Source organism: Rhineura floridana, chromosome 15 (genome assembly GCF_030035675.1).
Source record: "Rhineura floridana isolate rRhiFlo1 chromosome 15, rRhiFlo1.hap2, whole genome shotgun sequence".
Taxonomy (NCBI): Eukaryota; Metazoa; Chordata; class Lepidosauria; order Squamata; family Rhineuridae; genus Rhineura; species Rhineura floridana.
Genome location: NC_084494.1, coordinates 8,568,342 through 8,589,697, shown reverse-complemented (window position 1 = coordinate 8,589,697; position 21,356 = coordinate 8,568,342). Strand labels below are relative to the sequence as shown.

Genomic DNA, 21,356 nt, shown 5'->3' with positions numbered 1-21,356 from the left:
AATGACGGCCACCAACTTGGATGGCTTTAAAATAAATAAATAAATAAATAAAAGAGGATTAGACAAATTCATGGAGGAAAAGGCTATCAGTGGCTACGAGCCCTGATGGATATGCTTTGCCTCCATGATTGGAGGTAGTATACTAGTTGCTGGACGCTGCAGGAAGAGAGGATGCTCTTGCACTTAGGTCTTGCTTCTGGGTTTTCCATGGGCATCTGGTTGGCCAATGTGAGAACCGGAAACTGGACTTGGTGGGTCTTTGGCCTGATCCAGCAGGCTCTTCTTGTGTTCTTAAACTGTCTTGGTCACCACACACACACACCACTGTCTATTCTGTTACCTTCAATAGAATATTTCTTTCAAGCCTAATTTTGGGAAGGGGAGGGGACCCTGTGGTCACGAGAGAAGCTTTCTGTGGGCAGATGTGCACCGGTGGGCGCCATATTGTTGACTCCTGATTTGGAGAGTTCAACAGTTAGACATGCGGCGCAGCAAAGCACCCTGGCTCTAGGGGCATCTACCATTTTTATTTCCCCAGGGTGCCTCTGCACCCAGGTCACGTTTAATCAACTATTTCAAAAAAGAAAGAAGCCTTCATAAATAAAATAGCCAGGATGAAAACTCTAGCAGCCTTCCCAAAAATTCTGATATTTGAGGCACACATTTTTTTTCTGAATTAAAATTGGGGGCAACCTTCCTTTCCCTGTGCAACAGTTTGTTTCTGACGTGTGCCAGACAGACCCAAGAGGCTGAGCTTACCTAAAATATTAGTCTTTATTGTTATTGTTTTTAGGCAATGGCCATTACAATATAAGTAACAATATGGAAAACATACAATAAAACATATTTATAAAACATTTGTAAAACCTTAGATTTCAATCCAATGGTACGTGAATAAAACCCTGGGCTTTCAAAAGCTAATAAAAGTAGTGATAGAGATGATTAAATTTGTTTAGATTAGGAGTGTACTCGAGTACTCAAGTGGTCCCCCCTTTACTGTTGAGGCTAAAGCTTATTAGCTAGAGATGCCAGGGACTGATCCTAGCATCGTATGCATGTTTCTCTATTTATTTTAAGAAATGTATAAACCACCTTTCCTCCAAAAAAGGATGTGTTTCAGGGTGCTAAACAAACCAATCTAAAATTGCAAAAACATTCCAACACAAGCCAACAACACAATGCAATTCACTGAGACAAGGGGTGCAACAATCGCCTGGTTCAGACTTCGCATGAGTCTGTCAGGCTGCGAAGCCCTCGCCAGTTCCCCCATTGATCACGGGGGCATGAAGTCTGCTGATGCAGCCGCTCCCTTCGCAGCCGGATGTCTGGCTGAGAAGAGTGGAGCAGCTGGACTGAGCCTGCCGTGCCCATCATCGTGGCTGAAAAGTGAAGAGCCAGGGCCAACCGCTGGAGCAAGTTCTGTGGGAGAGGTCGCTTTCAGAGATGAGATCAGTGTTCTATTACTTTTCGTTCACTGAACCAAAATCAACAGCAGGCATGATACATGCAGTTCCATGTGAGATGTCTGCACGCTCTTTACATCTGATAGTATATAAAGATTGGAGGCACTCTTCACACCTCCCCCAAAAAGTTTGTTTTTATGGCCAGACTAGACGTAATGTTAATCATGTGAGTGCAGCTAGCGTGTCTAGTTCTTAAAACCTAAGAGCAACTGCAGAGGGGAGGAAGGTAAACAGGATCAGGGCTACAGCAGGCAGGCAGAGGTGTTTAACCTTCACCCCCCTCCTGAAGTCCCAATGAAAATGTTCCCCCAAAGCTGCTATTTGCCTTGAGCTAGAAGCTTCCATTTAGAATGATAGCCCGGTTTTCACATTACTAGCTGGGGTTGCATTTTAAACTCCCTTTATCCCTGAATTTGTTGCCCTTTTGGTAGTTCCACCACCCTTGGAAGCGATGGAGAGGGCTTTATCTGCAGCAATTCTCAAAATGTGGATCTACCTCCCCCTACAAGTGTGTCAGGCATCCTCATTATATACAGTAGTTTCTGTCGTTTGCTGAAGACACACCTCTTTACTCTGGCCTTTAACACTTTAGTCTCCATTTTGCCTCATTTTTCTGGGACCACCTCTATTGTCTCCTGATGATTCTGTGGCTGCAAGCCACCCTGCTACCTTGTGGTAAAGGGCAGGTAAGAGAACCTGTAAATAAATAAATAAACGCAGTGGCCAGCCAGGTTATAAAATGAGCCATGGTTTCCTGTGAACAAGCAGGGTGCTGGTGCACACCGCTAATTAGTAGCCATCCTCCTCCTCCTTAGGTTGCTCCAGGAAGAAACAAACCAGGGTTTGACTTAGGGTTACACACGAACCAGCGCTTGTGGTTTGTTTCCTCCACTCATGGTTTGTTTGGAGGGAGCAAAGCAAGGCTGGTTTACATGTAATGCTATTTTATGATGACATCACCTTGTAAAAGCAATGCCTCAAGGTCTATTAAATCTATTAAAAATCTTGAATCTATTAAAAAGCCAATAAAATTAATATCAGCTTGGGGAGGGGGAGAATTTTATTGGGACTCTTGCATGGGGAAAGAGCATTAATTTTCCTCCCTGTGTGCCCAGGCAAGAAGGTCCCCAGAAATATTTCGGAGTGGGCAAGGTCTGTGAATTGTTTCCATGCACATTTAGCATTTGGAGGGGTAGGACGAGTGCCCCCTTGTCCTGCCCGCTGACACCCTTGTGCCCAAGCCCTATTCTGTCCCCACCCCATCACAAAGTTACAAGTTAGATTTTTAAACCATGATCAGTTAATTGCCTTTACATGATTAGCACCGTGTCTCGTTTGACCTTCAAAAGTAAGACTTATTTATCTTCAGAGGAGGCTACCCATTGTGTCTCTGAATGAATTGCTGATCTGGGTGCATCTCCCAATTGAACAATTGCCTGCAAGGCCAGAGCCAGGGCACTTTATCGTGCAAGTTACAAGTTCATATTGTTAGCTCATTTCCTTGGAGAGGGCATCACTTCATCATGATTTTTCTCTGTCTGCATTGCTGTCAGGCCAGCAGCTCCAACCCTTCACTCACTTAAAGCCCCTCTGAAGCAGCTGGCATTCTCTCTCTCTCTCTCTCTCTCTCTCTCTCTCTCTCTCTTTCTCTCTCTGTGCACCTATAGCTTTGCACATGCAGAGCTCAGTCCTTGGCAACTCCAATAAGGGGATCCCCAAAAACACAAGTAGGAAAGACCTTTGTCCAATATCATGGAGGGCAATTGTCTCCCTGGACAAGATTGCTTGTGGCCTGACTCAGTACGGCAGCTTTATATGTTCACCCCATTGAAGCAATTTTCATGCTGCCCAAAACTGGCTGGCATTTCTCAAACAATTGCTTTTCAAATGTAAGCTGTTAAATGGAGCTCCCCAGCAAAGAGCGCAGAGAAAGCCATTCACTTTCAAAGTTCAACTCCCATGTGCAAACAGAGGGATGGAGGGGAAAGCCAGCCACCCAGCTGGCCATTTTCAGAAGTGCTCAAATCCTGGCAACAAAAGAGGGAAATGAAATTTTCACAGAACTGGCTGCTCAAGGAAACAAGATGAGCAGCCCCATGCTAGACACCCGCCTGGTTGATTCGTCAACCGTGTGCCAGTATGGACAGAGGCGATGTTTGTTCAGTTAATGCGAACCTAACACATTTGCTCTTCTCAAACCAATACGTGAATTGAAACGCAGGGTACTTTCCGACAGCTATTTAATCCATTTCCCTGACTATTGCTTACCTCATAATTTTTGAATTTTATTTTATTATATTTGGTCTTTCACACGTTGTGGAAGTCAGTTCCAGAAATCTCAATGAATATAGTGGAAGTTTAACACTTGTTTCCATGATAAATGATTCCAGAAATACTCCGTTTGCAAACCCTAAAATCTGGTAAATCATGGGAGTTTTGCGCTGTCATTTTGCCGCAATCACGCTACTGCTGCTCACATGACCAGCTGGAGTGTGGTATCCCAGCATGCAATTCGCTTCTGCCTTTTTTTTTTCCTCATGAAAATTGTGTTGGTATTGTTGGAAGTGGGGCAAGAGCAACTCCTGTTTGGGTTCTTTTGTTTGTATTCCAGAAGGAAGATAGAGTGAGGGTCCTCCAGCTGGCTAGGCTTGCCTACCTTTACCTGTGCTCTTCTCTGCCTAATTTCCTTCCATTGTAAACTGATATGCTCACAGAAGCTGGCCTGCCCCTCCTTCCTTTGTCTTCTTCGACTGTCCAAGGAAAGAGGAGACATCTCTGTCTTTGCTCTCTCTCCTGAGCCATGAAAGCAATACCCATGTCTGGGCATTTCACCTCCAACTTAGTTAGTTAGTTAGAACTAGGTATGCCTTTCCTATCTGCTATGTATTTCTATAAATAAAGTAGCATTTCTTATTTTACTAAGTCTTAAGTCTCAGTGATCTAAATGCAGGGTAAAACTGTCTGCTACCTAGGTAAATACACACACTGGCACATGCAGCTCAGACCCTGAATATCTCTGCATATTTCCATAACAGGTGTTCCATCATACCCCAGCATAGGCACTGGTAGCAATTCCACACACACACCACAAAAATATCAGAAATGAAATGAAGAGGGGTTGCATGGAGACATGATGAGATACTCTCACACAGTGAATCATGGGGGGACTAAGAGTGTGTGTATGTGTAGAACTGCTAAGTGATGGAAAGAAGTTGTTCATCACAGCAGTATGAAAGACATTTAGCACAACATGGCAGCATATCGGGCGACAAGCCACGATTCCTGGTACTGTAACATGAATGTTAGAAATAGGACAGAAGTCCAACCATTATAATCCATTAAATCACAATAAGCCCCATGTCTAAATACAGACTCATTTCTTCCATTGGCAGCCATGTCTCTACCTGCTCCACGCTTGTGGTCACATGTTTATTTATTTATTTATATATTAAATTTATATCCCGCCCTTTCTCCCCGCCCTGACATATGATGTCAGGTGTGGAGTAGGAGGGTGTGGTTTTAGGGAAATGCCCTCATGGGCCAAATGGAGACTCAGGTTGGGCCTAAGTCCCTGATTCGCATCCTGATGTTTACAAAGCACATCCCACACATCCACCAACAAGCACGCCCACCCACACCCATTTACCTCTTTGTGCTTTCTTTCAGCTGTAGGCCTGTCGAGCTGCCCAGAACCCTCCGTCCCCAGTAATGGCCTGAAACTCGGGGAGCGATACTTGGTGAATGATGTTGTCTCCTTTCAATGTGAGCCAGGCTATGCGCTACAGGTACTTAGTATTACCGAGGCTGTGCAGTGTGTCTGGATCTCTCCTGATGGCAACTTTGTGGTAAAAACTGTGGATATGGAAGTCGCCCTCTTGTGGGATGACAGAACCGACTGAAAGAGAGAATCAGGATATAGGAGGCAATGACAGCTGGTGACCCCATGTCAGTAGGGCAGTGGAATCCGCTCCAGGTTTTAATTCAAACTTTCAACTTTCAGCCAAAAGCTTAAGGCACCTTGGACAGCTCCTTGAAAGTTCAGACTAAAATCCAGAGCTGATTGCACTGCCCTGCTGACATGGAGCCACCAGCCGCCTCTGGTAGAAGTGAAGAATTTTGGAGAGCTAAGGAAACTGGAGGTGACTGAAGAACCCAAGTTTTACAAATTCATATCTGAAATGAAATTACCTGATCCGCAGTTTTTGGAGCAAATGTGCAGACAGGAACATTTCTTTCGCCTCTTTGTTGGGAAAGTTATAAAGCACAATAGTTTGGGCCTAGTAATCAGCTTGATTAAAGAAATATTCAAATCTGATGTCTCATTAGACCCTCCGTGTCCTTACTGAACTATAAGGCAATATACTGTGCTCAAGCATTAGAACTGTGGCTAGCATTTTATATGCCAGATGCTGGAAAAGTGCCCATAAACTGTGAGGTAAATTGGACATGGTTAGGCAAATCAGAAAATAGCTGAATATAATGACGTTAATACTGTCCCATAACGACAATGAAAGATAAATAGAATCAGTGAAGAGATGGAATTTAATAACATGGTATCTTAAGAAGGAATTGGGAATTTCAGGAAGGGGGATCAATTATATGACGTAGTTCTGAGACTAGGAAATTGCAGATTAATATGTTAACAACTAAGGGTTCCTTTGAGGAAAGAAATTGGGTTGTATCCAATGTTAGTCCTACTCTGAGTGAACCCTTAAAACTGATGGACATGACTAACTTAGGTCTATTAAGGGCTACTCTAGGCATGGGCAAGGATTTCAATTCAGTTCACATTTCAAGCCTCGTCTATCAAATTCACAGTTCCCGAAACAACATGAGAACCAAAACAGCCATCCTTCAAAATTCACACTTATTTGAATTTTGTCATTCAGTTTGCCAACCAACCAGTGCTTACAAAAAATGTGTATGTTAGAGGAAAGAGTGCATAAAAATAGATATGCGAGTGGAAATAATACACAAAAATGCATTATATGATGCGAAATGGCTTGCAAAAGTACATCAGTCAAAGCTATGTACAAAAATTGATTTATTAGGATAAATTCACCCTAAAATGCTGGAGAATTTTCATGAGGAGTTTTTAAAAAACGCAAAATGCTGAAGAAATGTAGAGAACTGAATTTAAGATTGGAAACGTGAGAAGCTGAGAGAACTGAAATTGATAAGATCTTTCCTCCTTAATCTACTCAGAGGAGAACTTAGCTGGGTACAATCATCTGTCTGGGTGTATTTAATCATACTGCTAGCTGTTTTAATGTACTCATTTATATATACTGTTTTTTCTTTAATCTTATTTTGTACAATTTTTAAATAATTATATATTTATAGATACTTCCCATAAGGGAACTTAATGAAGGATTAAGTCCCATGTATATATCTTTTCGGTTTCCATGGTGCAAAATCTAAACTTCTTTTGCTACAGAGGCCCTCCCGTTTCTCTGCATTACGTCAGTTCTTCCTCTGCCCCATCTTCTAATGGCCTGCTTTCCTTTTTTGCTTCAGGGGCATTCTCACATTTCCTGCATGCCAGGGACTGTCCGGCGCTGGAACTACCCTCCTCCACTTTGCATCGGTAGGAGAGGGCCACCACGGAATACATTTAAGACCATGGAATGCTCTCCTTGTAGCCTTGTGATGTCTTGGTTTTTTACCCTTGGAGAAACCTGGACAAAGAAATTGTTGATTCTAGTAAAGCGGTGGGGAATGTCCAGCTTACCAGGCCTCCCCATTTGAACTGAGAGGCCATTTCGCCCAAGCCACACCCATCTGCCCTGCACCAGACATCATATGTGACACAGCTGGTCTGAAGGAGGGTTTGCAATTAGCTGATCAATGCTTGTAAAGCATTGTGCACTGGACTTGGAAGGCTTCAACAATCAGCTGATTATTGGTGCCTACAAAGACCAGAACTTTGGAAGTGCCAACAATCAGATGACTGTCAGGGCTTGCAAAGTGTCATGCTTTTGCCCAGATGGCTTGATTTCAAAGTACATAGGCAAGATCAGGTCACCTGATGCTGACCCGTCAAACATGGTCCATGGGGGAGATAAGGATCTGACCTGCCAGCCTGATCCAGTCCCCCACCCCCTTTCTATAATCATAATGTTTTAGCGTGCTGTTTGATGATTTATTTATCTATTTATTTCACAGATAGATATCCTGCTTTTGGGGCAAAGTTCTCAAGGTGGCTCACAGCGTTTGTCAAATGCAGTGGATACAGAACTTAACACAAAACAAAACTAGAGTAGCTAGAGCAAGAGGGGGAGCAGGCATTGCATGCCTCTTCCCTTTCTCTCGGTTCCTCCTGGAATCCTTCCCACAGGGCAGTTGGTATTTCACTGATGGCTGGTGCCCATTGGGACTGGTAGGGCAGAAGGCAAGGAGGCCAGCAGTAGGTGGAGCCAGAGAGAATGACAGATGGAGTTGCTTAATTCTGCTTTTCCTCCCTTGTGAGTTCTACAAAGGCAACACTGAGACTAAAGAGGAGGAGGTAGACAGCCAGGTCCACCCTCTGGATTGGCTGTAAGAAGGCAGGCAGGTGGGGGCTGGCTGAAGGCAGACTAGTTGTTAAGGCAGTGCCCCACTTGGCCTAACTGAATAGCCTCCACTGTGGTCTTGGAGGACCCTTTGTTCAGGCAGAAGGCAGTCCAGCTAAAGCAGGAGCCGGCACCTGATGTTTGCATCAGAGTGGGATTTCCCCCCAATGTAAAGAGCAGCTTCAGAGGAGGAGTGCTTTTCTCAGGACTGCAGCAGGGAAGAAAGGGTTATATGCTCTTTTTCCCCATTCACCTTTCCCTTTCGGTACAGCCTCATTGGAGTGCAGAATGAGCCAAGTTTTAACCCAGCAGTCTTTTAAGTAGCCTCCCACAAAACCACAGTGTAAGAAAATCTAGTGGTCTGCAGAGAACGAGCAAGCTAGCATTTTGGTCTGCAATCTAATTGAGTTAAAGCATTGCGGCCGTAGAACACCTGAAATCAGAATCTCGTTTTCCCCAGGAGAGTTTGTCTTTCATTGCTCCCTTTGAAAATCAGGACACTTAATTTGGTGCATAAATATGCATTTGAATCTCAATCTGTTAGCAGCAGATCCTGAATGAAAACTTGCCTTTGACATTTCCACACACATACACACACGAATGCACGCTGTCCCACACACACATAGACACATTTTCTTATTTGAGAAGCAAGACTGGAGTCTTTAAAAATGTGTCATAGTTAGAAAGGCAGTAGTGATCAAACGCTGGTGAAATGTTACTGCGTCCCTACAAGCCCAACTGGCTAGGTTTCCCCCCCTTTAATCCAGATGTTATCCTTTTAAAATAATTGAGGAGGAGTTCCACTTAAGTAGGCATCAAGGGGTGGGAAATTTGAAAGTAGCAACAGTCAGCAGGAAAAAAAGACATATAATGAGCCTTTAAAAGGAGGGAAATTGCGCTGTTCATGTCAGCACAGACACAGCCCTCCATCTTCCATTATAGACGCTACAAGTGGGGTCTGAGAGGATTCGCTGAGACTATCACAGGTAGATGGATATAGGGGAATTAGGATCAGAGAGAGCCCCGGATTTAGGATTGGGGGATGGAAATTTGGGCTCTGCAGTTCAGATGAGGGGGAAGGCTCCATCTCTAGATTCTCCATCTCCCAAAACTGAACAGTGCATAGGAACTAGGGACGGGGTTCGCTGCCTAGTTCTGATCCGCTTGTATTCCAATAATCCGTTGTTCGATCCTTTTTTTGTTTCCACTTCCTTTGGCGCTTGCCGATTCGATCTGTTGTTTTTTGGTGGGGTTGGTTGCAAAAAGAATTAGCATAGTTTTTTAACACAGATGCCGATGTAAATGATCATGGTGTTCCACATGGTTAATTTTTTCCTATTTATCACACACTCTGTTACGAATGCATCAAATTAGATGAAATTACAAAGATAATTATGTAAAAATGGGGGGGGGGATCTGTCCCGATTACAGCTGCAGCCTGCCCCAAGAAATCAGTGCCAGTCTGACAAGATAGCGGACTGTCAAATTCAGTCGGAATCTGGTACTAAGTCTGATTCAGTGTATGTTCTCCTCCATCCCTAATAGGAACATAAGATGCTGCCTTATACCAAATCAGGCCATTGGTCCATCTAGCTCAGTATTGTCTACACTGACTGGCAGTGTCTCTCTAGGGTTTTAGGCAAATGCCACCCCCCTTCTGCAGCTGGAGATGCCAGGGATTGAACCTGGAACCATCTGCAGATGCTCTACCACCGAGCTATAGACCCTTTAGTGAAACTGGGAGGGGGTGAGCATTATGCCATATATTCTCTGCAAGGAGTGAATTTCCCAGCAGTTTGGGTTGGAGTGAAAAAGAACATAATTTGAAATGGAGATGTGGGGATTGATCCTGAGACTTTCTCCGTGCAAAGCATGTTCTCTGCCCATGAGATGTGATTCCCTCCTGTCCTGCCCTACCTCAGGACAAATGGTGAACAAGATTACAATAGGTTTTATTTTACTTTTAATTTGTTCATGACCATCTGGCTTCTTGCTGTCTTTAACAGCTCAGTGCGGTGGGACCATGCAAGAGATGGAAGGGGTCATTCTGAGCCCTGGCTTCCCAGGAAACTATCCCAGCAACAGCGACTGTACGTGGAGGGTATCCCTTCCGGTGGGGTTTGGTAAGAGAGCATCTTGCGCCGTTCCCATCTTATCATAAGCCCAACAAATAAACCTCTTTGCAGATGTTGTCTGATAGGAGATTGAACTAGTTCAGGTCTTGTCTACACAGGAGGAGGTGCTGGAATTTTAAGGTGGCAGAATGGATTGTACCACTTAAGACAACAAGCTGAGGGTGCCATTTTTGAACTTCCCCCCCTTCATATAAAACCTCAGTGGAGGTAGAAGTTGCAAACTGTTTATTTATTTATTATTATTATTGTTGTTGTTGTTATTATTATTATTATTATTAAGAAGAAGAAGAAGAAGAAGAAGAAACCCAGGCCGGCAAACAAAACACTAAAAGCACTCTAAAACGTCATAAAAAATGACTTTAAAATAAATTACACAAAACATCTTTAAAAACATCTTAAAAAGCAATTCCAACACAAATGCAGACTGGGATAAGGTCTCAGCTTAAAAGGCTTGTTGAAAGAGGAAGGTCTTCAATAGGCGCCGAAAAGATAGCAGAGATGGCACCTGCCTAATATTCATAGGGTGGGAATTCCACGGGGTAGGTGCTACCACACTAAAGGTCCACTTCCTATGGTGTGCGGAATGGACCTTCTGATAAGATGGTATCTGCAGGAGGCCCTCACCTGCAGAGCGCAGTGATCAATTGGTTTATAAGGGATAAGACGATCTTTCAGGTGTCCCATCCTTCCTCTCAGAAGGAGCCCAGAGCAGTAAACAAAAACACTAAAAGCACTTTAAAACATCTTAAAAACAAAACACTTTGAAACATATCGCAACAAAACATCTCTAAAAACGTCTTTGAAAAACAACTTTAAAAAAGCAATTTTGCTGGTATAGTTGTAAGCCACATTGCCTAAAATGAATTAAATAACTGAAGAAAATTAGCTTGGCACAGAGAAGTGGCTCTACTCCAGCCTGTCTCATCCAAAACTACTACCGTTCTACTTGCAGCAAGTTTCTTATGCAAGGGAGCATTCAGAAATGGTATTCCTTGCCTGCATTTGACATGATGCAGTCCATTATATCACCACCTTCTTTCTACAGCATTCTGTAGAACGTATTCCAGCCTCTCTGGAGGGGGCAGAACTATGCAGCCGTTCAGACATTGTATTGGGCCTTTTAATTGGCTGGGAAGCTTTTGTCGTGAGCTCATCTAAACTGTGGGAAGACAGCTAGGGATGTCAATAAACCATGTACCCCCCATCACGTGTGCACTGTTATGAGGCATTTTGAGTTAATGTCTTGCCTTTACACTGGGCCATTCATCAGATCCATGGAGGAGGCCTTTAGCTGCTGTTTGCATGTGTTCAGACTTGATGATCTAAACCCTCCAGATGTTTGGGGCTACAACTCCCATCAGCCCCAGCCAGCTGTGCCTCTATGTTTAAATGTGCTTCTGTTATCAGAAATTTGGGGATTACAGCCAGATTCTATTCACTTCTGTTGACCCCATGGATTGTGGATGAATTTGATCACACAGATGCGAGGGGATATTTCCAATGTGAGCTGATCTGATCTGCACCTCCCAGAATAATGTCCAGATTTAGACGGAGTAATCTGTCAGATTTTGTCCTTCTTCAAACGTTGCGACGGTTCTCATTTCAAAAAAAGTATAAAATACAGATTTTGAAAGAACATGCATTTGAAAAATAAGTATTTAAATGTGAATTTTCATGCATACTTTTTTTGTAAAAAAAAAAATGAATGACAGATGAATGTGGAAATAGTCTTAATAAGGATGAGAACATTTGGAGGTGAGAGTGATCTGTGCACCACTAGCTGAGCCAGAATCCATTTCTTGGCTGGATCCCTGTGATATACCTCCTTGCCCACTCTTTCCCTTTGACATGCAGGTGCTCACATCCAGTTCTTGAACTTTTCCACCGAGCCCAACCACGACTTCATTGAAATCCGGAATGGGCCGTATGACACCAGCAACATCATCAGCCGGTTTAGCGGGACTGACCTCCCGGGCTCCCTCCTGTCCACTTCACATGAAACCACCGTGTATTTCCACAGCGACCACTCTCAGAACAAGCCTGGCTTTAAGGTAGAATACCAAGGTAAGGAGCAGGGGTGTAGGTGTCCAAGGTCTTGGGGGGTCTTAGACCCCTTACTTTTTTGGGAGCTGGGTGTCAGCAGTGTCCCTATGTCTCCAGCATCCTATGAGCCAATCGGCATGAAGAGGGAGTGCATTAGCCACTGAGAAGAGTCTTCTAACTTGCTTCCTTGTTGTTTCCTGCTGATTAGAGACAATCAGAGTGAAAGGAGTTCCGATTAGTTCCTACTTCAAAAAGCCAAGCTATGTACAGTGAGAATCCTGTAAATGCAGAAGAAGAGGCAGTGAATCCTGATGGGTGCATCCCATCCACATCATCAAGCAGTTTGGTAGCAGCAGGAGATAAAAGTGTAGGCACTGAATCCAGTAATTCAAGCAATATCTCTGACAGTGAGAGAGGACAGAAAAATGGGGACAGTGACAGAGAAGCAGAAAGTAGTCTTGAAGCCTGGCCAGAGTATTCAATAAACTTCAAAGGTTGTATAATCTTAGAAGGGGGTATGGCTATGACTATTATGTAGGGACCCTGCACTTCTGCATTTGCCAATACGCTACTGCTAAGGAGGAGGCAGTTGGGGAAGCTGTCGACAGTGGGCCGTACCGTCCTTGAGGAAGAGTGGGTAGAGTGCTGAATGAGAGAGCCACTTCTCTCCTTTTGAAGTTATAGCTTGAGGCTTTAATCCAAACGACAATAAAGGGGTTACACAGGAGCCTTGCTTAATCCTAATAGCCAAGGCCTGTTCACCCTGCTGATGCAGACAAGTTAATTCACAATGCCTTTTCCTAGAGGGCCTGTGCGCTCTGCCTGGCAATGCAACCTGACCTGCATTTCTTAGATGCTTGGAGGCCTCCTAATTGTTGCATCAGAGGAATTCCCTGTTGCCACCGTCTTTTGTCTAGGCTTTTTCTTGCTGCTCTCATTCTAGTCCTAATTGAAAGCTGCGAAAGCTTTGGTGTCTGTCTGCAAGTTACTAGAAGTATTGTTTCTCATTTCTATAGAACCGTCAGTGCATATAGTGTGTGGGGGGGGAACCCACACACAGCAGAGATTGCAAACTAATTTTTTGACAGTGGGGGTGAAAACAGAGAGAAGGAGAGTGGGAGGGAAAAGGAGAATAAAATGGGGAAAGAATGTGAACCAGTGTAGTTACCTGTCCTAAGGGCTGGATTTGATTGGGAGGGAGGCAAAGCCAAAGAGCAAAGGTGGGTCTAGAAAAGGGACTTAAAAGGAAACAGAGGGAGTGTGGAGGAGATGATACCAGGCCATAGCTCAATGGTAGAGCATCTGATTTGCATGTAGAAAGGCCCAGGTTCAGTCCCCAGTGGCATCTCCAGGTAGGGCTGGGAAGGTCCCCTGCCTAAAGCCCTGGAGAATAGTTGCCAATCAGTGCAGACAATACTAAGCTAGAGTTATAAGGCAGCTGTTTGTGGTCTCATGCTCCAGATTTGGCAATGAAATGCTGGATTCTCTGTTGCATCGCATCGCATCCTGTTGCACTGGTCAGAAATGTGTCTAAACCTTTCCAAAGTATGTCTCATACTTTTTGAACTTGGGCCTCATTCTGAACTTACTCTTCCTTCTCCCCCCCACACACACAAACCAGTGTCAATCATCTGTTCTACAGGTGACCTTTGCACGCAGCCATGTATGTCTAGATGATGATGATGGTATCTATATCCTGTCTTTCCTCCAAGGACCTCAAGGTTGCACATAAACATGACTCTGCCCCTCCCGATTTTATCCTCACAACAACCCTGTGATGTAGGTTAGGCTAAGAGATAGCAACTGGCCCAAGCTCACCCAGTCAGCTTCAGTGTTGAGCAGGGATTTGAACCCTGGCAGTTCCAGTGTCTCTCCACCTCTCTCTTCTGAAAACCGGCACACAATGGTAGTCAAACCCTGTCCCTTTTTACTGTAAAGCCTGATGGGATGAGTTTGAGTGCATTTTTTAAAAAATCAGCTTCAAAGAGATTTGGCAACTGAGAGGCAGATCAACCCGTTCCCCCTCCAGGTGTGGCTAATGGAAATGCTTTGCTGTCGGCAACTAATGTATTCACAGCTCTGGTCTCTGAGGTCCCAGTCCACCCCTGTAACTATACTACATTGGCTCTCCAGTGTTCATGCACATTACTGCTGCTTTGGAGACCCTGTATCTTTCCCAGCAGACAAAGAATGCAGCTGCATAAATTGATTTGAATTCCCAGTGTGTTCCAATATATAATATCTTGTTCAAGATCTAACTTAAACAGATGGAGTGAACCACAGCTATGAAAGATCAGTTCTCTCTGTAACTGTAAAGTAAATATTAGAGGATTTCCCCCTGAAAATCATATATATCAAAATGCATTGGGAGCAATGGGTAGTATTCAAGTGCATTTTACTCAAAGAAAGACCCATTGAAATTAATGGACCTCTGTTATCCAGCAATTACTGTGGATTTACTCTGAGCATGGCTAACGCTTTTTTTCTTTGGGCTCCTTCACACGGGAGCTGAACTTCGTATTATAGACAAAGCTTTTGCCATTGAGATAGATTTGCAAGGTTCTCATTTCCTACCTTCCAATCTGCTGTTTTCCATTCACTGAAGGGAAAGGATCAATCACGCAGCTTCCTAACGACCATGCCCTCTTAAGGTCAACATTCCCCTTCCTCTGGTTACTGTGGCAACCAAGCATGCTCAGTTTGTTCCAGAGTAATTTTTGATTAAGTGTGATTATTTGTATTTTCACAATTCAGCTGAAATACAAATATTTGTTGAACAGTGTTATGCTTTTTTGCACTAGTTAGGGGGGAAAGAAAAATAAAGCACCATTTGCAGCAGGCTTGCAGAACAGGAGCTAGCAGGTACTGATATGAACAAAGGGAGGAGGAGGGAGTGGGCATGGAGAGGGGAACGATTGACAGACCCACCTAAAAGCATCGGAGCAAAGCATCTGCAAGTCCTAGATATATGGAGTGAAGAAATTTTTTCATTCCCTTTTCAGATTTTAAAAGGATTGGGTTAGTATGGATTTACAGGGGGGAAACTGTGTGATAGCTTCTGTTTGCCAGTAACGTCATGTGAACCATGAGGATTAAAAGGGGCTGTGAATAGCACCAGACACACACTAAACCTCTGTGTGAATCAGCCCAAACTGTGCTCGGATAGAAACAGACTCCCTGTTCTGCTGGTTCCAGTGTGTCTCCACCTCTCTCTGATGAAAACGAGGGCACGCGACGCTAGTCAAACCCTGTCCCTTTTTGCTGTAAAACCTAGTAGGAGCAGCTTGAGTGGGTTTTTTTTGTAAAATTCAACTTCAATGAGATTTCACAACTGATCGGCAGATCAACCCTTTGCCCCTCCAGGTGCAGCCAATGGAAACACTTTGATCTGGCGACTAGAGTGTTTACCCCCATGGATTCTTCTTACAGATACTTTTGATCCTTTGCTGCTTTCCTCTTTCCACATTGTGGGTGAAGCAGCAGTCGGAGGAGGGCAATTTTGAGCTGTAAAATGGCAAGAGGGGGAAAGAGATATGCAGCATCTCAGATGCAATCTGTCCGAGGGTGCTTTGGATTACAAAGAAACCAACCACAAAAGGAAGAATCACGGAACCATGCAGAACACACAACCCTTCGTCCTACCCCAAAGTTCTCTAACTGATGACAGGAAAAGAAAGAACCCTGGTTTAGACTCCACAGTTTGTTCTTTGCATACTAGGTCTGTGCACCGAATTTGGACAAGCCCTGGGCTAAATGGGGCCTATTTGGAGGCATTTGGGCCTTGGTTGAGTCAGGCTGAGACAGTCCCAGATCTCGCTGGGTTGGTTGGGCATCCCTGAATGATCCAGGGCTCTCAGGGGGCAGGGCATCATGTAGAAAGGAGATGCAGGCATGCGCAGCAGGAAGGAGAAACCAGGAAAAGGAGGCACCTCTTTGCGGTAGGTCCCTTTCCTGCCTGACCTCTCCTTCCCACCATGCCTCTCAAAGCCCCACTACGTGAAGGAGCAGCCCCCTGCAGGGTGGGATCCTCCTGTTCATCAGCTGGTAAGCAGGAGGATTCATTCTGCGCAGTACCAGTCGCTGCTCATTTGCAGGCCTCTTCCCTGCAGAGCACAGGACCTGCTTGCGAAGAAGCAGCGACTCACGTACATGAGGGGATTCCATCCTGTAGGGTGCTGGTTGCACCTGCCTGCTCTCAGTTGTGGGGAGGGGTGGAAAAGGGGATGCAGCACAAGGAGATCTTCCTCCGCCCCCTCCCGACCATATTTTAACACCCTATGTTAAGTTAGAATAGGGTTTTACAAACCCTTACCCCCCCAATTGCTTTGAGGATGGGTCCAGGGCCCTGGGCGGGCAGGGCAAAATGGCCCTCCCTGGGGCCCACAGATCGGTGCCACAGGCAGATTGGGAGGGCTGTACACAGCCTTATCGCGCACACACATACTTTCCCAATGCCAGATCTAGCCCAAATGTTCAGCTACCCAAAAAATAATGGAATGGATGCACTTGCCTCCTGGAAGGAGGAAACCTGGGAAGTGGCCTTGTCCCATGTCAGAGCATTGGTCCATCCGGCTCAGTACTGTCTGCAACCAGGGGTGGCCAACGTGGTGCCCTCCAGATGTTATGGACTGCAGCTCCTGTCATTCCTGACCGTTGGCCATGGTGGCTGGGGCTGATGGGAGCTGTAGTCCACAATATTGCTGGCTGGGGTTCCCTTTAGAACTCAGGTAACCCCTGTTTTGAAACAGCTGCATTGGTTGCCAATTAGTTTCCGGGCCCAGTTCAAAGTGCTCACATTAGTCTTTAAAGCCCCAAATGACTCCGGTCCCAAATATCTGAAAGACCGCCGCTTGGGCTCCTACTGGGAGGAAGGGCAGGATATAAATCAAATAATAAATAAAAAAATGTGTTTTAAAATTGCTATAAGCTGCCCTGGGACCTTTGGGTGAAGGATGGGTAACAACAACAACAATAATATACAGAGGACACCATGTTGGCTACCCATGGTCTTCATTCACCAGCGGTGGGTACCCTTAAGCCTGGGAGACCTTTCTGTCTAGCCCCTGTGACTTTTACCAAGCCAACAATTCTGCACTGTCCTGGAGCGCTTTTGCCTGGCTAGAATGTGTTCCTGAACTGAAATAATGCCTCTTGCTTACAATTCCTGGATGGAGTTGAGAGGGATGTCTATGGGGTTAGAGACTATACAGAAGCCTCTGACTTTTACTATACAAAGGTAAGAGTCACACCTGTTACTCCATTCCTTTTTGCCGCTGGCACTACCCGCCACTGACATGCGGCCCCTGGAAGGTCACCCATGAGAGAATGTGGCCCTCAAGCTGAAAAAGGTTCCCCACCTCCCATCTACAGAGAGTGGAAATGCCTTTTTAGGGTCTCAGATGGAGTTCTTTCCTGGCCTACCAAGAATTGCTCTACCACTGAGATGATGAAAATTATTACTCACCCTTCATCAGCGGGCCCCAGGGCAGGTTGCAATGGTTTAAAATGTAGTATTAAAAACAGTTAAAACAAATTAAAGTCACATGAATAAATTGGGTCCTGAAAACGCAGGGTGAGTAATAATCTCAGACTTCACAGGCCAGGGTAAGGAGGTGAGTCTTGGAAACTATATAATGAAGGTGCTAGATGCACCTCCGTGGGGATGGGATTCCACTACTTAGGGGCTGGTACAGAGAAGGCCCTCTCATCCACCCACCCCAGACTTCTGAGAATGGCAGATGTTACGCATATGGAGAGCTTACTGGGCCTGTAACCCACTGTTATGCAGATGTAGAGTAATTCAGTGTTCTGAGCTGCGTGTGCCATTGTGTGCATTTACCTAAGAAGCAGTCTTGAATCATTGAGACGTAAGACTTAGTAAAATAAGAAAAAGCTACTTTATTTATAGAAATGCAAAGCAGATAGGAAAGGCATACCTAGTTCTAACTAACTAAGTTGGAGGCGCAATGCCCAGACTTGGCAATTGCCCTCATGGCTCAGGAGAGAGAGCAAAGGCAGAGACTTCTCCTCGGATAGTCGAAGAAGAAGACAAAGGAAGGGGCAGGTCAGCTTCCCTGAGCATATCAGTTTACAATGGAAAGAAGTTAGGTAGAGAAGACCACAGGTCAAGGTAGGCAAGCCTAGCTAGCTGGAGGACCCTCACTCTATCTTCCTTCTGGAATATGAACAAAAGAACCCAAACAGGAAGTTCTTTTGCCCCATTTCAAACAGCAGAACTACCAAGAGGGCCCCTTCTGCTTATCTCAACACCCAAGAAAATCTGTACAGAAAGTGGGGGTCTTTCAGATACTTGGGGCCTAAGTCATTTAGGGTTTTAAATACCAGCGTGAGCACCTTGAATTGGGCTCGGAATTGAACTGGAAACCAATGCAGCCGTTTTAGAAAATGGGGTTACAGCTAAAGTCCTGCCCGCAGATGGCAGATTATATTAGTGAACGTAAGAAGCTGCCTTCTACCAGGTCAGATTACTGGTCCATCCAGCCCAGTGTTTCTTTACTGTGACTGGCAACAGTGCTTTGGAGGCCAACATCCTTCCTGTCATCTCCTACCTGATCTTCTAAACTGGAGATGCCTGGGATTGAACCTCAGACCTTCTGTGTGCATTCATTCTTGGCCGTTCTCTGTAGGACAGTGCCTGAAAGTAAAGACAAGACATTTGCAACAAAATTAACAATTCACTTTCAGTCTTCCACCTTTTGCCTCTTTTGATTTCTAGCCTATGAGCTACAGGAGTGCCCTGACCCTGAGCCCTTTGCCAATGGTGTTGTGAGAGGAGCCGGTTACAGCGTGGGCCAGTCCATCTCCTTTGAGTGCCTCCCTGGCTACCAGCTCGTTGGCCACCCGGTATTGACCTGTCAGCATGGAACCAATAGGAACTGGGACCACCCATTGCCCAGGTGTGAAGGTATGGCTTTCTTGAGTCGCCTCTTGGAAGGGAGACTGCATGAGTGGGCAGAATGATTGTGTTTCCAAGCACAATCACCAGCAATATTTGATTCCAGTATCTGGCCTCATAAGAAGAGCTTGGCTGCTGAATCAGGCCAAAGGCTCATCGCGAGCCCACCATCCTGTTCTCACAGTAGTCAAATAGATGCCTGTGGGAAGCTCACAAGCAGGAGACAAACACAGCAAACATTCTCCCCTCTCACGTTCACCAGCAATTAATATTTAGAGGCATATTGCTTCTGATACCGGGGAACAAATATAGCCGTCATGGCTGCTAGCCTTTGATACTCCTACCCTACCTGAATTGGCAAAGGTAGTGGAGAAGGTGGTTGTAGAGCAACTGCAGGCATTCCTGGATGAGACTGATTATCTAGATCCATCACAATCTGGATTCAGACCCAGATTCTGTTTTAACTTTTAAGTGCCTGATGAAAACCTTTCTGTTCTGCCAGGCTTATGCAGGCAGTTAAGAAGATGTCTTTTTGCAACAGGTGACCTTTGTTTTTGCTGTATTTTTTAATGTTTTTACTGCACAGTTTTTTGTTTTGCTTTTTAACTTGTTGAAAACCACTTTGATGTCTTTAAATGAAATAGCGATATAAAATATATTTATAAATAAATTAAATTACACAAATACATTTGCCCAATCTTTTTTTAAAGCCACTCAAGCCGGTAGCATCTTGTGGCAATGAATTGCATCATGTAACTATGTGCTGTGCGGTGTCATACTCCCTGTTGCCTTCCAACATTCAGCTTCCTTGGGTGATTCCAGATGAAGAACTTCTTCCTTTCCACTTTTTTCCTCATCATGCACAATTTTATATACCTCCATCATGTCCCCCCACACTCACCTTTGATCTAAACTGAAAAGCCTCAAATGCTGTCACCCTTCCACCTACGGGAGTTACTCCATCCTCACTATTGTTTTGGTTGCCCTTTTCTGAGCTTTTCCCAGGTCTACAATATTTTTCTTTCAGCATGTGTGTGTGTGTGTGTGTGTGTCCAGAACTATACAGAGCATATCAACTGTGCTCGCACCATAGATTTGTATAAATGGCATTGTGACAGTGACATTTTTATTCTTCTGCCCCTTTTTCTAATGACTCCTAATGCTCTTGTCTTGAGTCACAATAAATAACTTTAATAAATGGATTAGGGCATTTGCATTAGGTTTTTGCTGTTTTACGCTGCAGGAAAGCAAGGAGGGAAGCACCCAAAAACAGTTGAACCAAAAAGAGGGGACCCTCAAGATGCCACACCAGCAGATGGCAGGAGGCTGAGAAAAGCAAACGTTATTTATTGAAGCCCAAAGCATTTCAGGTGATAACACAACCCTTTGTCAAGGGCAGTCTTGTACAAGTATCAAACTAAACCAGTTTAGTTAAACCCAGCATGCGTTGGGCTTCAATAAATAATTTGTCCTGTTCTCAGCCTCCTGCCATCTGTTGATATGGCACCTTGAGGGTCCCCCTCCTTTTGGTTCAAGTGCTGTTTTACACTGACTTATGATACCCACCCACAGCACACACAGTGTACCTTTAGGCCACCCCCACAATATTTCTGACTGCAGACCACTGTTGGGAGGGTGGTCTTCCACCCTCCGCCATTTTCTGTTTCCATGTAGTGGTTGCGATGGGTTAGGAATGGGAGAGGAATTCAACTTAGTTTGCATTTAAAGGCCAACATGCTGAATTCGCACTTTTTGAAGCAATACATCTGACAGGGAATTTAGGGGTCCGATGGACCGGGGGTCCTGAAGAAATTGAGAACACAGGCTTGCAGCAAAAAGGTAGGCCTTTATTTTGTAAGGAAACTTACAGGAAGTCAGTTTCCCATGATGTTCGATGGAGCTCTGCCACATGGCACAGATGTTTATATTTTTATACCTTCCAAGACAAAGAAATTAACATCTTCCAATCCAAATGTTACACATAAGTATTACCTAGACCAGCCTTGTCCAACCTTTGGGTTCCCAGATGTTGCTAGACTGCAACTCCCATCAGCCCCAGCCAGCATGGCCAATGGTCAGGAATTATGGGAACTGTAGTCCAGCAACATCTGTGGCCCAAAGGTTGGACAAGGCTGACCTAGACATTATGCTGCTTACATTAAAATCTAGCTAACCGGATAATAGTCAGTAACTCTAATACCAGCCCATCACCTAATACATTCCAAAGCTGACCCTTTCCGGCACTTTG

General features: G+C 44.7%; 1 protein-coding gene across 7 annotated transcripts in view; it reads left to right on the top strand.

Moving 5' to 3' along the window:
* Positions 1–21,356, top strand: part of CSMD2 (CUB and Sushi multiple domains 2) — a 769,620-nt gene that overhangs the window by 651,387 nt on the left and 96,877 nt on the right. For all 7 annotated transcript variants that reach the window (XM_061596306.1, XM_061596301.1, XM_061596302.1 and 4 more), the window contains 5 exons: positions 5,130–5,248; positions 6,981–7,050; positions 10,021–10,137; positions 12,004–12,213; positions 18,929–19,117. In XM_061596306.1, coding sequence (XP_061452290.1) covers positions 5,130–5,248; positions 6,981–7,050; positions 10,021–10,137; positions 12,004–12,213; positions 18,929–19,117 — 705 coding nt within the window. The remainder of the gene's footprint in view (positions 1–5,129; positions 5,249–6,980; positions 7,051–10,020; positions 10,138–12,003; positions 12,214–18,928; positions 19,118–21,356) is intronic.